The 18138-nt window shown below is 43.5% G+C and overlaps 1 protein-coding gene across 4 annotated transcripts in view; it reads left to right on the top strand.

Moving 5' to 3' along the window:
• The window catches only part of LOC144768424 (protein-glutamine gamma-glutamyltransferase 6-like), a 483154-nt gene that overhangs the window by 373964 nt on the left and 91052 nt on the right, over window positions 1-18138 (top strand). For all 4 annotated transcript variants that reach the window (XM_078652069.1, XM_078652067.1, XM_078652068.1 and 1 more), the window contains exon 7: window positions 13685-13820. In XM_078652069.1, coding sequence (XP_078508195.1) covers window positions 13685-13820 — 136 coding nt within the window. The remainder of the gene's footprint in view (window positions 1-13684; window positions 13821-18138) is intronic.

Below are 18138 nucleotides of genomic sequence, written 5' to 3'. Positions count from 1 at the left end.
TGCACACTTGTCACATCAGTCCACGCCCCCTTCCCTGCACCACTGTGCAAACACAACCCCTGGTGAGTTGTAAATTGGGGGATTAAGTCCCCTTGAGTCCTGAGGATCCCTGGGGGCCAACAAGCCCACCAGCTACCTCCAGTAAGCGGCACAGAGCTCCTTGGTGCTTACTAGAGGTACCTTGTGGGCTAGTTGGCCCCCAGGGACCTTCAGGATTCAAGGGGACGTAGTCGCCCAACTTAAAATGCGCCACAGTGTGTGTTTGTACAGTGCTGGGCCACCAAAAGCATTGATTAGAAGGAAGAGACTGTGTTGTGCGGCTTTCACTCACCTTAGAGAGCAACCCCGAGGGAGGGCGTCCTCACAAGTGGCAAACTTCTTTGAATTGATTTAAGCGGCCATTGTCGGGTCGCGAGGACGAACCGCCGCATGAAAGCGGATCCCCGGCGCTCTGAGAACGGAGCTCCGGCAACGGGACCTCAGGGCTCAAGAGCGAGTGAGTATCAATTGGCAACACGCAGAGCCTCTATTTTTCATCAACCCACTGGGGGAACATTATGCAACATTTTAAAAGACAGCAGCACCCACTTGGGAATTATTTTGAATGAGGAACACTGCAAGTACCAGAATGCTCTGCTCATTGTAGAAGTAAGACACGCCCACTGTGGCGAGAAAATAATAAAGCTGAATGGTGCTCCACATTGCTGCTGCTGTGTTCTATCTATGCAAGGCTCTTGATGAAGGACGAAAGTTTGAAACGCGTTGGGCCACCAAAAGCATTGATTAGAAGGAAGAGACTGTGTTGTGCGGCTTTCACTCACCTTAGAGAGCAACCCCGAGGGAGTGCGTCCTCACAAGTGGCAAACTTCTTTGAATATATATATATATATATATATATTTATATTGATTTCTCTTACCTGATACATACTTACATTTTCTTGTAAAGAAATGTGTAGTACAGTTGTTTCCTGCGGTGGGCTCTCCATGTATCTACCAGTTCAAAGTTCTTGAGCTATTTGTGGGTCACCTTCGAGAAGACTCCTTTTTGCCCCATTCTATGTGTCAAATTCCGTGCCCTTCATCACCATGTGTAAGCCCCTCCATAAGTACCTCCACATCCGCGGTTGTCTGAATTTGCGATATTGCCTCACTGAGAAAGCCTTCCTAGGTATCGGTAGGAGCATATATGTTGCATGTGATTGTGTGGGAATGTTACAATATTCGTACCACCAGTAGTCTACCTGGGAATTCAGCAACGGTGGACAATAGTATGCCTTTAAGTTTATTGATAAGTAGTATGGCCAGAGCTCACCTCTGAGCCGGTTCCAATTTCTTTTGTGCAGGTGAGTTTCTTGTAATAAGCAGATGTCACAGCTTGAGTCTTTGAGCATATGCAGCACAGAGCCAGACTTCACTGGGCCGTTAAGGCCCCTTGTGTTCATGTTAAGTATGTGGTAGGGTTGGGTAGGATAACAAAAGATCCCTGCTGGTGGTAGTGAATGCAGTTGTTGTCTATAGCTCTGTGTGTTTTCGGGCAAATTTGAAATAAAGAAATTTTTATTATGCAGTGGTTGGGTCCACAATTTACCTTGTAAATGTATCAACTAACATTAACAGGCTTCCACTCCACCCAACTGGAGTAATCCGTATGGATTGTGAGCCAATAATATACCCATAGGGTCCATGGTCCATCTTGCCAGTCACTAGTGTAACCCTTGGTTTCCCTCTGGCCCAGTCCCCCTTAATCTGTCTGATTGCATCTTCACAGCTTTGTTCCCTCCTTTCGGGGTGGATACCTGGCTGTTGATCATATTCTCATAATCTAAACGCCGTATCATTGGTCTGCAGCTCGTTCAGAATCGCTTGCCACTCTCTTTGCATCTCGTCCTCTGAGGGTTTTGCTGTTGATCTTTTCTGCGTCACTCTGGTTCATTTCCTGACTCCTCCCGGGGGCGCTTTGCCCTGGAAGTGGTACCTGGATGGATTATAAACTTTGCCGGCTCTGAGAGATCAAGATTTTCAGCAGCCACTATGAGGTAAAAGCTGTGCGGGCCTCCCAATTCCTGCTAAAGAGCAGTTGGAAGGCATTCTCCCAGTGCAATTACACAGCTTTACTTTGAGGGAAGGTGGTGATTAGCTTTAGTTTCCAATGTTGCTTTAGGGTGCCCAGTGCCAAGTCCTGGTGGAGAAAATCTTAGCGCCCCCATACTGGATGGCATCCACTTGATGAGCTGTTTCAATGATAGCTTCCTTCTGGCGAACGTAAAGCAGGCAGGCCAAAATATCTGGCAGGGTGCTGTCAGAACCAAGCCCTGTTGACTATGGGTTCTGAAAAGTTACATGTCAGCTATTGGGAGCTCAGGCAGTACCTGATGGAATAGGTGGTGCACATACATCTCAATATCCCCCGCTCGCCTGCCTTCTCACCCCAAGGGACGTAGCAGAGGTTGAATCTCTGTGATCTTTTTTCCAGGTCCTCCAGGTGTACCTACAGTGTATAGTTTTCGTCCTGTAAGTCAACCAGCTCCTGTCTGTAGGAGTCCAGTTCCTCCGCTCTGGCATCGCTGGAGTCCTTAAAGATGGAGATTATTTGCCCCAGGTACCCCATGTCATGTTGCATACAATTTGACTTTCAAGACTTCCGCCAAGATCAGTGTAATATCCTGGAGATGTTTTTAAAGAGGCCCTCCTTGAAGACACTGGTTAGCGAAGTTCCACTCTTGTTGGTGAGAATCTCTGAAGAGAGGGAACTCTGCTCTCCCTCATCTCAGGGCTCCACTTGCGGTGCGTATCAGCTTTCTGTGAGGGATCGAGTCTTTTGTGGGATTTGTGGACTGCCATATCCGAGGGGGTCGCCGGGAATGTCATCAGGATGCAACTTCAATTTGAGTGATCGAGGTTGCCTCACTTCTAACTTGTAGGGCCCCAGGAGGCCTGATCAACATTCTGGCCTGTTGACGGGGTCAGTACTCTCAAAGTTCAAAGCTGATGCCTGATGATGCTGGGTTAGCAAACAGGTGGTGGGCTTTCCACAGTGGTTCTCCAGCCAAGCCCATAGCTCTGAGGAAGGGTCTCGGCCTTTTCTTCAGAGTCACTGCCAATAGCATGGAGTCGCTAATCCATGGTCTCTCCTGCCACAGTAGAGAGGCGGAGGCAAAGGTAGGCTCCACCAGGGCCCAGCTCTTCCTCACTCAGGGCCAGGCTCCTCCAAATGTGGGTGCCTGCCTGAATTTCTTCTGCAGCACTCGGACTGCACTTACCTGGCTTGATCCTCTCACCTGCTTGTCTCCTTCCTTGGTCCACCTCCGGGGGTCATAAATGACTGTTGTTAAAAGGGCAGGGACACCTAGTGGCCTCACTGTAGTGCCAGTATCTCCCAGGAGCCAGCCTGGTCGGGGGCGGAAGCTGGAGTGGTCCCTGTCAGAGCATGGCTCTTTCTACCCTGGGAACGGCTTCTCTGAGTGCAGGTGCCGATCCAGGTTTCTCACCCGCTTAGGTATGTGAGGCAGGCCCCATCAGCACCAACACCATCTGCACTCACCCTACGCAAGCTGTTCATCCGGTTTTTCTTTTACCACTGGGGCACCTCCAGATGCCTGGGCTGTGGTAGATGCAGCCGCTATCAGGAGGCAGGATACCATGCGGCTCGCCGCAATGCCAGTGCTTCCTGGATGTGAAGCCAGACCCATTGATCTGCCATTCGCAATGCATTCAGCGGTACACCACAGGGGTGCCAAGCTTGCACCTTTGGGGCCACCCGGAAAGAGCCGGTTGTGCTGAGTTATGTATGCCATCCCATCGTGGGCAAGGTTCCGGCCATTGAGTGGGGGCAGCTTGGTGGATGGAATGGGAGGTTAGGTGCGGAGCAGAGTAGAAATGCTTCTACTCCACCGCCATTTTGGTCATGCGCCTTTCTTATAACTTTACACCTCCGCTTCTGAGATAATGAAGATGTCATTAGCTTCTACCACATTAAACTTGCCCACTTCTTATAGTCAAGCTCATCTTTAATGAATGACTTGGTTTTCTTCTGGAGATTTGCTACTGTTCTAAATGTTTAGCAAGCGATAGGGTTCTTTATGATGTATTGCCATACACTCGCCACACCTTATCATTTTCAGCATTCCTCTAATTTGATATGTGACATTTGAGCTAAGTCAAGATAGCCTTTGATAAGACTTAGGCAAATATCAGAAACTGCATCAATAAATCATATTACATCATATGATTCATATGATTCAGCTACAGTGGATACTAAACAACTGGGCAAAGAACTCACTGCAGTTAACTCTCAGGATAGTGTCGTCTGAGCAGTCCAAGGCTCCCTCAGTGGGGAAGTGGATACAGGATTGTGAAAACAGGCTCACAACTCAGAATGTTCACATCAGCCGTAATAGATCATTGTCCAGCCAAACATTCACTTTTATGAAGAGAAGTATATTATTTCTACTGCTAACCACAAAAGGCAAAAATCTGACATTCTCAAATAATTACACAGTCCTCCGCTGAGGTTGTGGCTCTAGTGTTTCTTTGGCGATTTCCTGTCCCATTCGGCCCTCGCGTTTAGTGATCGTGATTATTCACCAGTAGTCTGAGTCTCAAAGGTCCACTATGGCTGTAACTTAAAGTCAAGATTGTTCCAGTGCTACCACACTAGTTCGGTACAAAAGGGGTTGGTGATGGACGGAGCATCTGAACCAATCAAACACTCACACCCAGTCAAAGGATCTTGGTTTAATCCATCACTGTTCTTTAGCCCACTCTGCCACCCCAGTTCAGACATGGCTATATGCAAATCAGTCTGACCCTGTGCCTCATGGGAACAGTCTAGCCCGAGGACCGGTTTCTGGCATTACAGCCTTCTTCAGCCCGGCTTGCTTGAATCCAGTGGCAAAGTGAGCAAGGGACTCACGTCTGAGCATACCCTGCCGTCCATCACCACCCCCTTTTGTACCGCTTTGGCCGCCATAAGTGTGGCAGGGTATGCTCAGAGTGAGTCCCTTGCTCACTTTGCCACTGGATTCAAGCAAGCCGGGCTGAAGAAGGCTGTAATGCCAGAAACCGATCCTCTGAAGCTTGTTTCCGGTCAAGGGAAGGCATGGCTTGGCAGTTCGGGCTGGACTGTTCCCATGAGGCACAGGGTCAGACTGATTTGCATATAGCCATGTCTGAACTGGGGTGGCAGAGTGGGCTAAAGAATGGTGATGGATTAAACCCAGATCTTTTGACTGGGTGTGAGTGTTTGATTGGTTCAGATGCTCCGTCCATCACCAGCCCCTTTTGTACCGCTTTGGCCACCATAAGTGTGGCAGGGTATGCTCAGACATGAGTCCCTTGCTCACTTTGCCACCGGATTCAAGCAAGCTGGGCTGAAGAAGGCTGTAATGCCAGAAACCGGTCCTCGGAAGCTTGCTTCCGGTCCAGGGAAGGCATGGCTTGGCAGTTCAGGCTGGACTGTTCCCATGAGGCACAGGGTCAGACTGATTTGCATATAGCCATGCCTGAACTGGGGTGGCAGAGTGGGCTAAAGAACGGTGATGGCTTAAACACAGATCTTTTGACTGGGTGTGAGTGTTTGATTGGTTCAGATGCTCCGTCCATCACCACACCCTTTTGTACCACACTAGTTCAGCAGAAAGTTCCCCTGAGGCTGACAAGCCTAAAACCCGTCTTAACTGAACTGGCAGGTGTGAAGCATTCAGAGTTCCTGAGTGCTCCCCGTCCATGGGCACTCTCAGAGGCTGCAGATGAAGTCAGTGGTGAAGTCGTAGCAGCATAGGAAGGACCTGGATGATGGGATCAAAATGGAAACGGAAGTGGGAACCCGAAAAAAAAGGTGTTTTCACCTCTTTTACGATGTTTCTGCCAATCCGAGTTTGGCATTTTCCCCACCACAGTTGCTTCGATGGAAAGGCACATCGCAATCAGGACATTGGAAATCTTGGTGGGACTCCCTCCAACAGCGGCTTCTGCCTCTGACACAGGAGAAAAATTATGGCAGATGTGGTGGGACTGCGGCAGTCTTCCATCCAAAGACCGGCCAATATCTAAGTAGAGCGGGCTGACTGCCAAGCTGATGGGTGGAAAGACCGCCGAAAAGCGACGGCTGTACAAGTCCCGCCAAGATCTAAGTCAGACCCTAACTCCTCTTAATTCAAGTATGGGAATCCCTAAAAGGGTTACATTCCCATGCAAAATAAACCTCCTCCAGGATAAATGTATTTGGAGGTTAATGAGCTTACATGTGCACAATAAATCATGCTGGAAATTCTACTACTATCAAAGGCTTCCTAGTGATTCCTGCTGTACAGGTAAGGCTTCTAATGCTATCTTTTGTCAAACATCCTTAAGTTTACTTACCATGTTTCTCAGTACAATTTAGCTAATAAGGTTAAAAAATATTTTTTTACAGTCAATCTGTATAGAACACTATTATGAGTACTAAAACATTTACTATAAACTATGAGATTTTCATAGTCCTTCGTGGGTAATCTGACTTTCCAAATAGAAATGGTAAATGTATTGCATTTATAAAGTTTCTCATCATCTACTGGCCAATTTAGTTTCAACCCAGTACAGCGTTATTTCTAGTAAAGCTTCTGTAATTTTTGGAGTCCAAGGTGATATGAAGAACAAAGGGGAACTTTCCTCCATGCGCTTCTAAATAAAGTCTTTAGAGGTCTCAAACAATTTTACTTGCTTTAACTGTTGAGGTGTCATTTTATTCTAAAGAAACATGTCACCTCAGAGAAAGAAAGGGCCAAAGAGGTCCAGAGGAGTTTTAGAATCCTCTTTTTTTAGATCAAGGGATCCATTTGATGTTGTTGCTTGTTTCTTCTGTGAACCTTGTGCTACAATTATATTGGCATCGCATCAGATTTTCATTGTTTCAGATATTTGATTAGACGTTCTTCAACCCACTCACAATAGGCCTGTGTTAGTGCATCCTGATTGACTGCTGGTAGCATTCAGAACAGCCCTTTCTCAAATGTTGGGGAATTCCCACAACTTGCACATCATGGTCATCTTGCAGCTCACTGTCAGGGACCCACTAAATCTTTCTCCCTTCTTGCCTTCTCTCCCACAACCGAAAAGCCATACCATTTTTTTTTTACGAGAATAGGTACCAGGGGAGTAGCAAGGTTACAGTGGAACCCACTCCTCATGGCATTGCATTCCTATTGGCGGTCTCAAGTGATTTGGCCCTGAATTCTTGTGAGATCATGCGTTTTACGGGAACTTGTGAAAACACAGATCCAAGCAGCCATCTTGGCAGTACTTTGCCTTGATATTGATTATTGTATTGACTTACCGGCTAGTGGTTCCTGTGGAGAAACTCTGAAGGCCATCTTGAGATGAAGTTCTTTGACATTGCTGAGTTATGACATTCTTGATAAAGCTAAACTCCTTAATAAACCCCGAAGAAAGAAGACCAATTAAACATAATGCTAGCAACAATAAGACTGTAAAATGAAGAACAAAATGTACATAATTTAGTGGATTCTCATTTGCAAATTCTTTGGAAACTTAAATACGATATGTTTATTGCAAACTCTAGGAGATAAAACCTGAGTAATTATCTTAAGGGAAAAGTAATGTAGATGTAAACCTTGGATTCTTTGTTGTTCACTTTCCTACTAAAGATCTCGAACATTATTGTACCTTTTAAAAGTACTTTTTGAGGTGAATTTTGAGAGGCTAGCATTTAGTAGAACAGTGGTTACCTACAACGCTGGAATAAAGGGCAATTAACAAACAAAAAAAGTTTTGACACATTTTAAGTACTAAGTTTAGTTTGACTGAAAATTATTCGAGAGCACCAGTGCAAAAAAGACAAGATAAAAAAAAACTTTTAACAACAAAAGAGAAAAAGAAGTAAAGTCAATTTCTCTCAGAATCGAATACCTTATCCTCATCAACCCCCAGATTCATCATTGTCCCGTTTTGCGAGTCCTTAATAGCGATTATTAAGGAATCGCTATTAAGGACTTGCAGAACGGGATTCATGTAGAAATCGCAATTTTAATTGCGATTTCTACAGCTTCCTTATTTGCGATTAGCAAATTGCTAATCGCAAATAAGGAATGACTCCCCATTCATTCCTACGGTCCCAAAGGCCCATAGGAATGAATGGGGAGTCATTGCGATTAGCAATTTGCTTATCGCAAATAAGGATGCGATTTCAAGGGTGCCAGGGGCGTCCAAAGTACACCCTGTAGCACCCCTGAAATGTAAATTTAGCCTGATGTTGCGCACACACATGTCCAAAGGACATGTGTGTGTGTAACATACCACTTAGAAAAATGCACTAAAGTGTATTTTTCTACGTTTTTGCTATTTACAACGAAGTCAGACTTCGCGGTAAATAGCGGCCAGAAATAGCGAATTCGCAAATAAAAAATGGGTAATGAATTGCATTTAAGGAATCTCAAATAGAGATTCCTTAAATGCAATTCCTCGCAAATATGCGATTTCGCAATTAGCGATTTTTGCATTTGGGATGATGAATCCCAAATGCAAAAAATGCGCTCGCAAAGGGCCAGATTCTCAGAATCTGGCCTTTTGCGAGCCCATTTTTCAATGATCAATCTGGCTGCAAAGGCTTAGGTGTTCCACATGAGGATTACATATAATGATTATCTGACAAGAGATGTAAAAAGAAGTATGAAAGATCAAGTAATGAATTGCTACTTGGGAGCTTTTTAAGTTTTCACCCCTACAGTGATGTTGCCAACATTTTCCTCCTCCTCTTGCTTTGACCACTCATTTACTGATTACATTTAAAATCTTTGGAGAAGGTGGGTTTAAGATGAAGGTGCAGTAATCCACATATTTCTTGGAAGAACCATGAATGGATATTAGCTCCACCGTTATTAGTCTTGTCTACTGGCTTTGTAGCCCATTGCAGACAGAAGATGATCCCTCAAAATTGTGGATTCTAATTTGATTTACCGCAGACTAAAAAAAATATTTACAGAGCACAATCTGTTTACCTGTGTGTAAGACTTTATTGTGTACATTTATATCTATTACAATAAAAGCAAGTGAAATAAAAAGAGAATAAAAGTGAACAACTGGTCCCATCAAGAGAATCTAAATGAATTTAACAATTGCAAGCATCATGGATGAGACTACTTATAGGAATAAAATCTCAAAACCTAATTTGGCGCTGCAGTAATCATCTAACTTGGTCTGTCTGCCATTTTAAATCTGTGGTACGTAATGCCCAGAAATTACATCAGTTTCACAATCGGGCTATTCGATTGTACAGAAAAGTATAGCTTGGTTGCTTCTGACATAATTTGTAGAGAGAGTTCTGTAAGGATTTGTAATAAATACTTGTTTTGGATATTCCTCAACTCTAGACAATTACATAGTAAGTGCTCTAAGGTTTTGTTGTGATAGTTTCACAGTCTGCAGGACCGGGCGGGATTGCAGAAATTCCAGGAGGCCTCAAACTGCTTCACCAGGATGGAGAGAAGTTGAAATCTTAGAAATGTTTGCGTTTTTTCTGCCTCCGAATTGAAATCAATATATTATTCCCTAGGTGTGATTTGATTAGGTAGTGTGTATGTTGGTAAATTGACGGCCTCAGCAGGTGGGTTGTCTGGCGTGAGGCCTGCAGACCCTTTCTGATGTTCTGTTTGTGGGTGAGTTTATTCGTTCTCAGCTGATCATCGATGGTGGGAAGGTTGTATTCAGTTAGCAAAGCAAGAGAAAAGAGGCTGACAAACAGTCGAACTTCAGTTCTTGGGAAATCAAACCCTGCTTGGAGTATTCGCTGTCACAAAAGTCATTGATTTTTTGGGATACTTAGGCATATTTTACTGAAGGATGGTTTAGTTCAAGACGAATCATAATATGAGGTGTTGACGCTCAGAGATTAAATAGAGATCATGCACTTCTGGTGTGAACATGGGCTTCTATTGGAATTCTCAAGGGCATATTATCAAGCCCAATATCGCAGTTTTAGCGGCAGTTTCCTGCCGCTAAAGCAGCGATAATTTTAACCCCGCTCTTGATAATATGCCCCGTAACCTCCCCATGCCTCACAAAAAAAAATGAATGTGTCCTTGTGTAACACAACTGGTGCTCATGTAAAGCTCTCTGATGCCCGATATCTTCAGGTCAAGTTTTCGGTATATATAACTCTGAGTACAAAATAATAATAATTTGGTTGCCATAGCAGATATAGATTCTAATTTCTCCAGATATTTTGAGGACAACAGTATGTTGTGCAATGTGAAGTACAGGTACTCATAGGTGGCCTCTTGTCTCGACAAACTCTTGGCTGAGTTTCCAGTGGAACATCCGAGGCCGCTTCCAAAGGAGAGAATGTTTGTCTTGAAGATGGTGACTGAAAGGCTGTTAGCCTGGTTGAAATTATGAAGAGCTGAGAGTTGTTTCTGTAGACCTTTTAGGATCCGTATGGTAGATACCTGATTAATCTGTCACCTAGTCTCGGTGCAAGGAGCTCATGATTAGGAATATAGGAGCCTATATCCAATATATAAAAGCAAAAGAGTAGAGGGGCTAAGATGCATCCGTGTTAAAGACCATTGTCAGTGTTTGCTCAGGGAGATATAGCAGACTTTCCTGGTAGCTTTACCTGAAGCCAAGTGTTGGAGTGGAGAGACAGGATCAGGTGAAAAAGTGCATTGTGTATGCTGAACGTTTAGAAAAAAGTAGATTTCATTTTATCTTATCAAAAGCAGTTGAGTAATTCACAAAGCAGACGTTCATGGATAGTTTTTTAACTAAACCAAGAGGGAGTAGTGCCTTTAGATAATCCATGTGTTAGACCTGACAGCCTTGGGGTGGTCTTCCCCCTGAACGTTTTGCTTTGCTCCTCCATTTTGTTCTGACCTAGTTTTTGCAAGTATTACCTCTTCGAGGCTCATGACGAGCTCAGCTCGTCATGAGGCACACTGGAGCTGTGCTCATGACAAGGTGAGCTCGTCGTGAACAATGGGCTTCAAAGCTTCTCAGCACAGGAGGGGAAAAGCCATAGCAGCCAAGTGGTTAAGACTCTGTGCAATGTGCCACTGCTAACCAGTGCTAAAGTGCTTGTGCTCTCCTCTAAACATGGTAATGTTGGCTTATCGTCAGTCAACATATTTAATGTACTTATAGGTCCCTAGTAAAGTGGTACAGCATGTACCTGAGGCCTGTAAAAGCCCTGGCAGGCAGGCATGAGGCATTGTGAAAGGGCTAAATAAATGGGTGGCACAATGGTTTAATGAGTAATGGCCCCATAGCGCATCTCCCGATATCCTTCGATTTCCCATATCAAACCTTACACCTTCTTCTCGTTCAATGGCTCCAAGAAATGCATTGAAGGCTCTAAACCATTCCTTCAAGGCAATGGTCTAGATATATTTAGGAGTTACACACGCTGCCCGTGGCTATCTTAATTTGACAGATGTGAGCCATACGAGGTCAATTTCTTGATAAGTTAGTGTGTACATGTACCTTGTAAAAATTCTGCAATAGTAGGCATGAGGCATGGTGAAAGGGCTATTAGGTGTGATCAAGGCTCACCCGAGCTGAAACGCGTCAGGACTGAGCAGGCAAATAAACTTTCTTTTTGTCAATATATGGTGGTCCGTTTCTGTCCAAGCGTGCAAGCTAAGGAGTGACGGAGTGCTGGGCTAATAAGTGTGTACACCTCAATAGGCACAACGAAACACCGTTTGTTGATCAACTTATTTTGCCTGGTGAACTCCATCGAAATTGGATTGTGCTTTTGTGACCACTGTGTCTGTAGTCAAGTATTTTCTTGAAGTGACTTTCAGCTTCTATTGCACATTGTGACCCTGCTGAGTTGCTTTAAACTTTACGTTGAACATTCAAGCTACCAACCCTCCTACTCCATTCTTATAGTCACCAGGAGAGTCAACCATTGCCTGGAAGCAATGGTTTAGAGCCTTCAGTGTATTTCTTGGCGCCATTGATGGCTTCAAATGAAACCTGATAGGAAAAGATGGATGCTTGAACACTTTTTGGGCTTAGAGGCTCAGGAAATTTTGATGATGAACTAGATGAGTGTGAGGAGGCGGTAAAGATATTAGAAAAACATTTTTCAAAGCTTCTAAATTTGGTTGCATTTCTTTCGAGAGAACAATCTGCATCCAAGTCAATAGACATGCAGGTAGTCTCATTGGATGTACTTGCAGCCAAATGTGAATTTGAAAACTTTACAAATCACTTGCTTAGAGACCAATTAGGAACTCAGGGCCAGATGTAGGTAATTCATATTTACCGACTCTTAAATACCGAATTTTACCGATTCGGTATTTAAGAGTCGGTAAATATGAAGGGGGGAGATGTAGGTATTACAGAATCTGTAAATACAGAATCGTTAAGATTCGGTATTTACCGATTCTGTAAATACCGAATCGGTATTGCCCATTGATTCCTATGGGCCTTGAAGCCCATAGGAATCAATGGGCAATACCGATTTTGTAATTACAGAATCGGTAAATACCGATTTTAGCAAGGGTGCAGGGGGTGTCACTTTGACACCCTCTAGCACCCCAAAGACGGGCATGTTTGCCATGTGGCACACAGACATGCCATAAGGGCATGTCTGTCTGTCACATGGCTAGGTGTGCAATCACACATGTGCATGCACACCTGGAATCGGTATTTTACCACCCAATTGGGTTGCGTGGTAAAATACCGATTCTGTAAGGCCTTAGGGACTCTGAAGAGTCCCACCTACATCTGGCGTTACCGAATCGGTAAAAATACCGATTCGGTATTTTACAGATTCGGTAAATTTACAGATTCTGTAAATTTACAGAATCTGTAAAAATGGCCCACTACATACCAAATACCCATTTACCGGTCGGTAAATGGCCTCCTACATCTGGCCCTCAGTGTCACAATAAAAAAATATATGAAAGGCTGCTTACCTGTAAAAACCCTCCATTAGATGAAGCTATAGAAATAGCTAACAGCATTTATGATTCATAAGAATATGCCAAAGAACTTAATGAGATGGGTGATGCAGTTTGACTTGTTAAAGGAAATAAACTCAATGCGAACAAACAAGGAGATGAGAGAAGAACCTTTAACTCTGGCAATATTTGCTATCAATTTGGCTCTAATTTTCACATATCTTTTTCCAAACAGTGTCCTGCAGTGACTAAAGAATGCAATAAGTGCTGGGTCACTGGTCATTTTTCTAGGGTGTGTCAAGTGAATGCTAAGTAAGGTAGTGTGATTCTAATGAAGTGAAGAATAATTCTCTTTGCCCAGTCCTGCATCTTCAACAGTCACTAACACTGGCCATTCTAGATTGCTACTTTGTTTGATGACGTCATGTGGGAGTTTAAGACGTATTGGGGAATCATTCACCCCATGACCCCTTTGGTGAAATTCAAGGAGTGAAAAAGGTTACACAGGACGGGTTATAATGGTAGCAATTTATTTTTTGTAAACATTTATATAGAGTATTAATGTTGCGAACAATGTGTCAGTGTATTGTTAAACATAAACTGAAAGTTGTCACTACAAGAAGTGTAGAGTAGGAATGTACATGTATATAGTACTGCTAAGAAATACGAGCATCTTAAAACCACCAGTGTCTCCATCTAGACCAATGATACAGTAAATGGTCCTTGAGTTTCATCCTCCGAGACTTAATTTCTTCTTCCTTGTTTCTTATTTTTGTTCCTAGTTCTCAGGTGTTTGGGGATTCCGACCCGTGTAGTCACCAATTTCCAATCTGCGCATGACACAAATCAAAATCTATGCCATGACCAGTGTTATGACGTTTCCGGACATATCTTGGATGAGGATGGTGACAGCATATGGTATGGCCAATGGCATTTTGCTCAGTGTTTAATTTTTTGCTTACTGGCCAGAATATATCTACTGACGCAGGTATTCACTTGCTTAGATTTAGCTTCCCGGTTTTCATCTTCTAACAGCAAAACGGTGGATGCTGCAGGTAATTCACTGTATAGAGACACTGGGTCTTATTTACAAAGGTATACTCGGTCCTAAACAACTAAATGTTCCTTGTACATGCCTGACACAAATTCACAAAGGGAATTTTGGCGGGTGTAAATGCAATGATTGCTGAGAAATCCACAATAGTAAATCTTACTGAAAGGGTGGGACGTGGGTGTTCTAAGTTAGATTTGCCTTGGATGTTGTGAAATTCCTACAAACATACTTTTGAGGACTTTAACGAACTCTTCGGTCACCCTTTTCCACACATAGGGCCTCATTTATGAGCCCTTGCGTCAGTTTCGCGCTTCCGATGCGTCACTTTTTGTGACGCATCGGCAGCGTAAAACATGCCTCCTGTTGCGCACTATTTACAAAGTGACGCATCTAAGCAGATGCGTCACTTTGTAAACCCCTGCGCTACATTCTACCTGCGTCAGGTATAATGTATGCAGAGGGGGCGTTCCCCCGCAAAAAGCCACGTAATAGTGACGCAGTGAAATCTATGAGATTTCACTGCGTCACTTTTAGGACGCTGTTGCGTCAAAATCTTGCGCCTGCCTCACAGCAGGCGTAAGACTGACGCAGGTCCTTTCACATGGGGCTTTCCCCATGTGAAAGGACGCATTGCTGGAGTTGCGTCACTTTTGTGACACACTCCAGCAATGCGTGACTTTTGCGCTTACAGATACGTCAGAAATACTGACGTATCTGTAACTCCTTGCGACATGATGCGTCATACTGTAAATATACTCATCAATCATGTCGCAAGGAGTGCGCACTGAGAAGTGACGCATCGCTGCTTTCACACAGCGATGCGTCATTTCTCATAAATGAGGCCCATGGAATCATCTAAAGATTTACTCCATCCAAGGGCTGGAGCAGCTCCCCTTCATCGAAGAGAGGAATAAAGGGTTCCTCCAGGTGTGCTGGGTATTGATGGGAATGTATTCCTTCATGTAAAAAAATATTTTACTGTAGAGAGTAAAAAGTGCATTTTGCACATGAAGCAGCTTTTCGGGATAAGAGGCACCATTAGGAAAGCCCCATAACATTCTCAGGAGTACTCCTTGAGACCTGTTCCTGGCATCGTTTTCCAGGCATACTACTGTCAATGTTTGTAAATTTAAAAATCAATACTAAAAGTACGTTCAGGTGGACATCTAAATCTCCACCAGTACTTTTACATTTTTGTTTGTGAATAGGGCCCTAATGCAGCTTGCCAAGACATAGACAGAAAAGTATACTATTATGTGTCTGCCTTCTCTACAGGAAGAGAATTTTGTTTTGTTACAACAGTAGTGGAGGAGATGCAAAGCTGCACAAAAAGGAGATGGCCACTGTAAAGGATGTGAAAGTGGCCAATCAAGTAACGTTTTTAGGAGAGAGATGAGCTTGCTGATATGTTTGGATCATATTGCAATTGTGCATGGGCCAGTTTAGTGCAGCTGCGCTATGAATACTCTCCTTGTTGTCAATTCATGTCAACCTTAACTTCACTCCCATTTGCCATGCTGCACATGGAAATATCTGTTGGGTAGCATCTTCGACCATCTTTGGGGAAGGAATACATACTACCCTTCACACTGGTAAAAACAAACATGCGCACTCTTCCCTTCAAGTCCTCCCCTAGATTAAGAGGCACTATACCAGTGCATTGGCAGCTTCAGCATCCCCAGGGTACAGTTTACGTTTATTTTACCATTGTCTGCACCAATTGTCTAGAATACCCCAGCATTCTCTTAGCATATTTTAATTAACGTAAAATTGTTTAAATATTTTCATAATAATTAGTCTACAGTTAACCATACCTTAATTGGCATATACCTTATTTCCTAATTCATTTAAATTAAAGTGGATGTAATTTAATATTTCTCCTAACTCTAACGTTATTACTAATCCTTAATTAATTTATATTTCAATAAATAGTTATACTTGGCTTAACCAAATAATAACCCTAATTCTAACCTTTAAGTAGTTTACACTCATTTAAAATACATATGTCCCGTGGTATAACCCTGTCATACTCAAACTCCAAATGAATTTAGTTACATTGAATTAAATAACAGTTAAATAATTATCATCTGCCGAACCATGGGCCCGATTCACAGAACTAACTTATGACAAAATCCTAAACTTACTACCAATTTGGTATTCACAGAAGGCACTTACTCATTTTGGTATTCACAGAAGGCACTTACTCATTTCGGTATTCACAGAAGTTAGGAGTCCTAACTTTAGGACTCCTAAATGCCGGGGGCGTGGCTTGCGCGCCGCTGAGTGATGGCGGGTCGCGCTTGAGCTCCAGGGCGACGAGGTCCGTTGGAGATTCCTTCATCCGTTTCCAGCTGCCCTTCTGCGGTGGAAATCCTCTCCTGGTCTGCTGAACATGCCGAGAGCGGTTTGTTTATATTTCCGTCGCTCTCCAGCCCTCCGTGTGTGATTTATGACAGACAGCGGTGACGCTCATTATCTCTGTCTGCGACCGCCATTTTAGCTGCTGGTGACGGAGCTCGCAATTTCCTCTCAGAAAGCACAACATGAACACAATCTTGCAGGGTCAACGAGTTCACAGGTACCATTACCCATATTTGGTTACTTTGTGACTATCTATTATTTTCTCTTTTTTCTCTGCACTGCTTGGCTGATATTTTGTGGCGATTTATGCTCAATGACGCATTGGATTACCCTGGGTATTAATTCCAAACTGCAGCTGCATTTGTTTCTTCTGTGTTTCTCTGCTTTCGCCTGCTAGTTTTTTTTTGTATTCTCTACTATTATCTCCTGAGACTGAATGCATTATAAGTCCGACTTTTTGGGTTATTTTGCCTGCGTGCTTCCAATGTGCTATATTCCTTACTTTTTGTAGGAATATTCTACCTTTGACCTTCCTTGCCTGCCTCTATTATACCTCAAGTGGCCTTTCATTTTTTTTTTTTTTCTGTGGCTGGTATCCCATGGCTTCAAATATGGGACGGTCATCAACTACTAAAGATGTTAAAGTGCCTGGTACCTCTCTTAAAAGAATCAAATCACAGTCCCCTACGCCTGAGTCTTCTCAATCGGATACCAATACCACTCTTGATGCAATCTTGACCAGACTTAATGAAGTTCATGATATAGCGCAGTCCACAAAGACTAATACAGATTTACTACAAATGGAGGTGTCTGCTATTAGGAATGACTTTAAGGCTCTTTCTATCCGTGTTTCGGCCACAGACTCACGTATTAGTGGGGCAGAGGATAATATGCAGAAGCAATCTAGGTCTCTCTCCAGCATGGAGCGCTCAATGGCGGCATTGCGAAGGGATCTCACGGAGCAGGAGGATCGTAATCGCAGATCAAATCTGCGCATTTTTGGGCTGCCGGAAGATGCAGAGAAATCATCCTCTTCTATGATTGACTTTTTATACCAATGGATTCCTTCTACTCTACAAATCTCCTTCCAGAGAGACTTTGAATTGGAAAGGGCTCATCGTGTTCCTACCTTTCGTTCTAAATCTGCCACACAGCCAAGAGCCATAATTTTTAAACCACTGCGTCACCAACACATGGAGCAGATTCTTGTCCACAGGAGGAAGGTTAAAGCTGTTATCTGGGAAGGTCATCGAATCTCAATCTCTCAGGACTTCGCCAGGGATACAGTGATAAGGAGAAAAGGCTTCCTTAATCTTCGGAAATGTCTTTCTGACATGAACATCCCTTTTTCCTTCTCTGGTCCATCGAAATTTCGTATTACCTTCAAGGGTCGCTCCAGAATTTTTGACGAACCCGCTGACCTAACCTCCTTCTTGGACAATCAGATGGAACTGCAGATGGAGCTTCAAATGGCAACTTCTCTTGATCCTGGTGCTTCTGGCACTTGAAGTGTATACTTATATCTTCTCTGCTTTCTCTTTTGGTTTCAGATCTGTTGATCTATAGGGGGCATATTACCAACCAATAGAGATAATTTTTGTCTCTAACTTGTTTAGAGACAAAAATTATCGCCGCACATCGGCGATTTTTTATCGCAGATAAACCTTGCTATTAGCAACGTTTATCGCAAATGCGATAAAAAACGGCCGCAATGCATGAATATCGCTGAAAAGTCAGCGATATTCATGCATTATCGAGCAAATGCTCTTAGCCATGTTATCCACCTCCCATTGGTTAACATGGCTAAGAACTGCTCAGGGC

This window comes from Lissotriton helveticus, chromosome 7 (genome assembly GCF_964261635.1).
Source record: "Lissotriton helveticus chromosome 7, aLisHel1.1, whole genome shotgun sequence".
Classification (NCBI taxonomy): Eukaryota; Metazoa; Chordata; class Amphibia; order Caudata; family Salamandridae; genus Lissotriton; species Lissotriton helveticus.
This window is presented reverse-complemented; position numbering and strand designations above follow the sequence as displayed.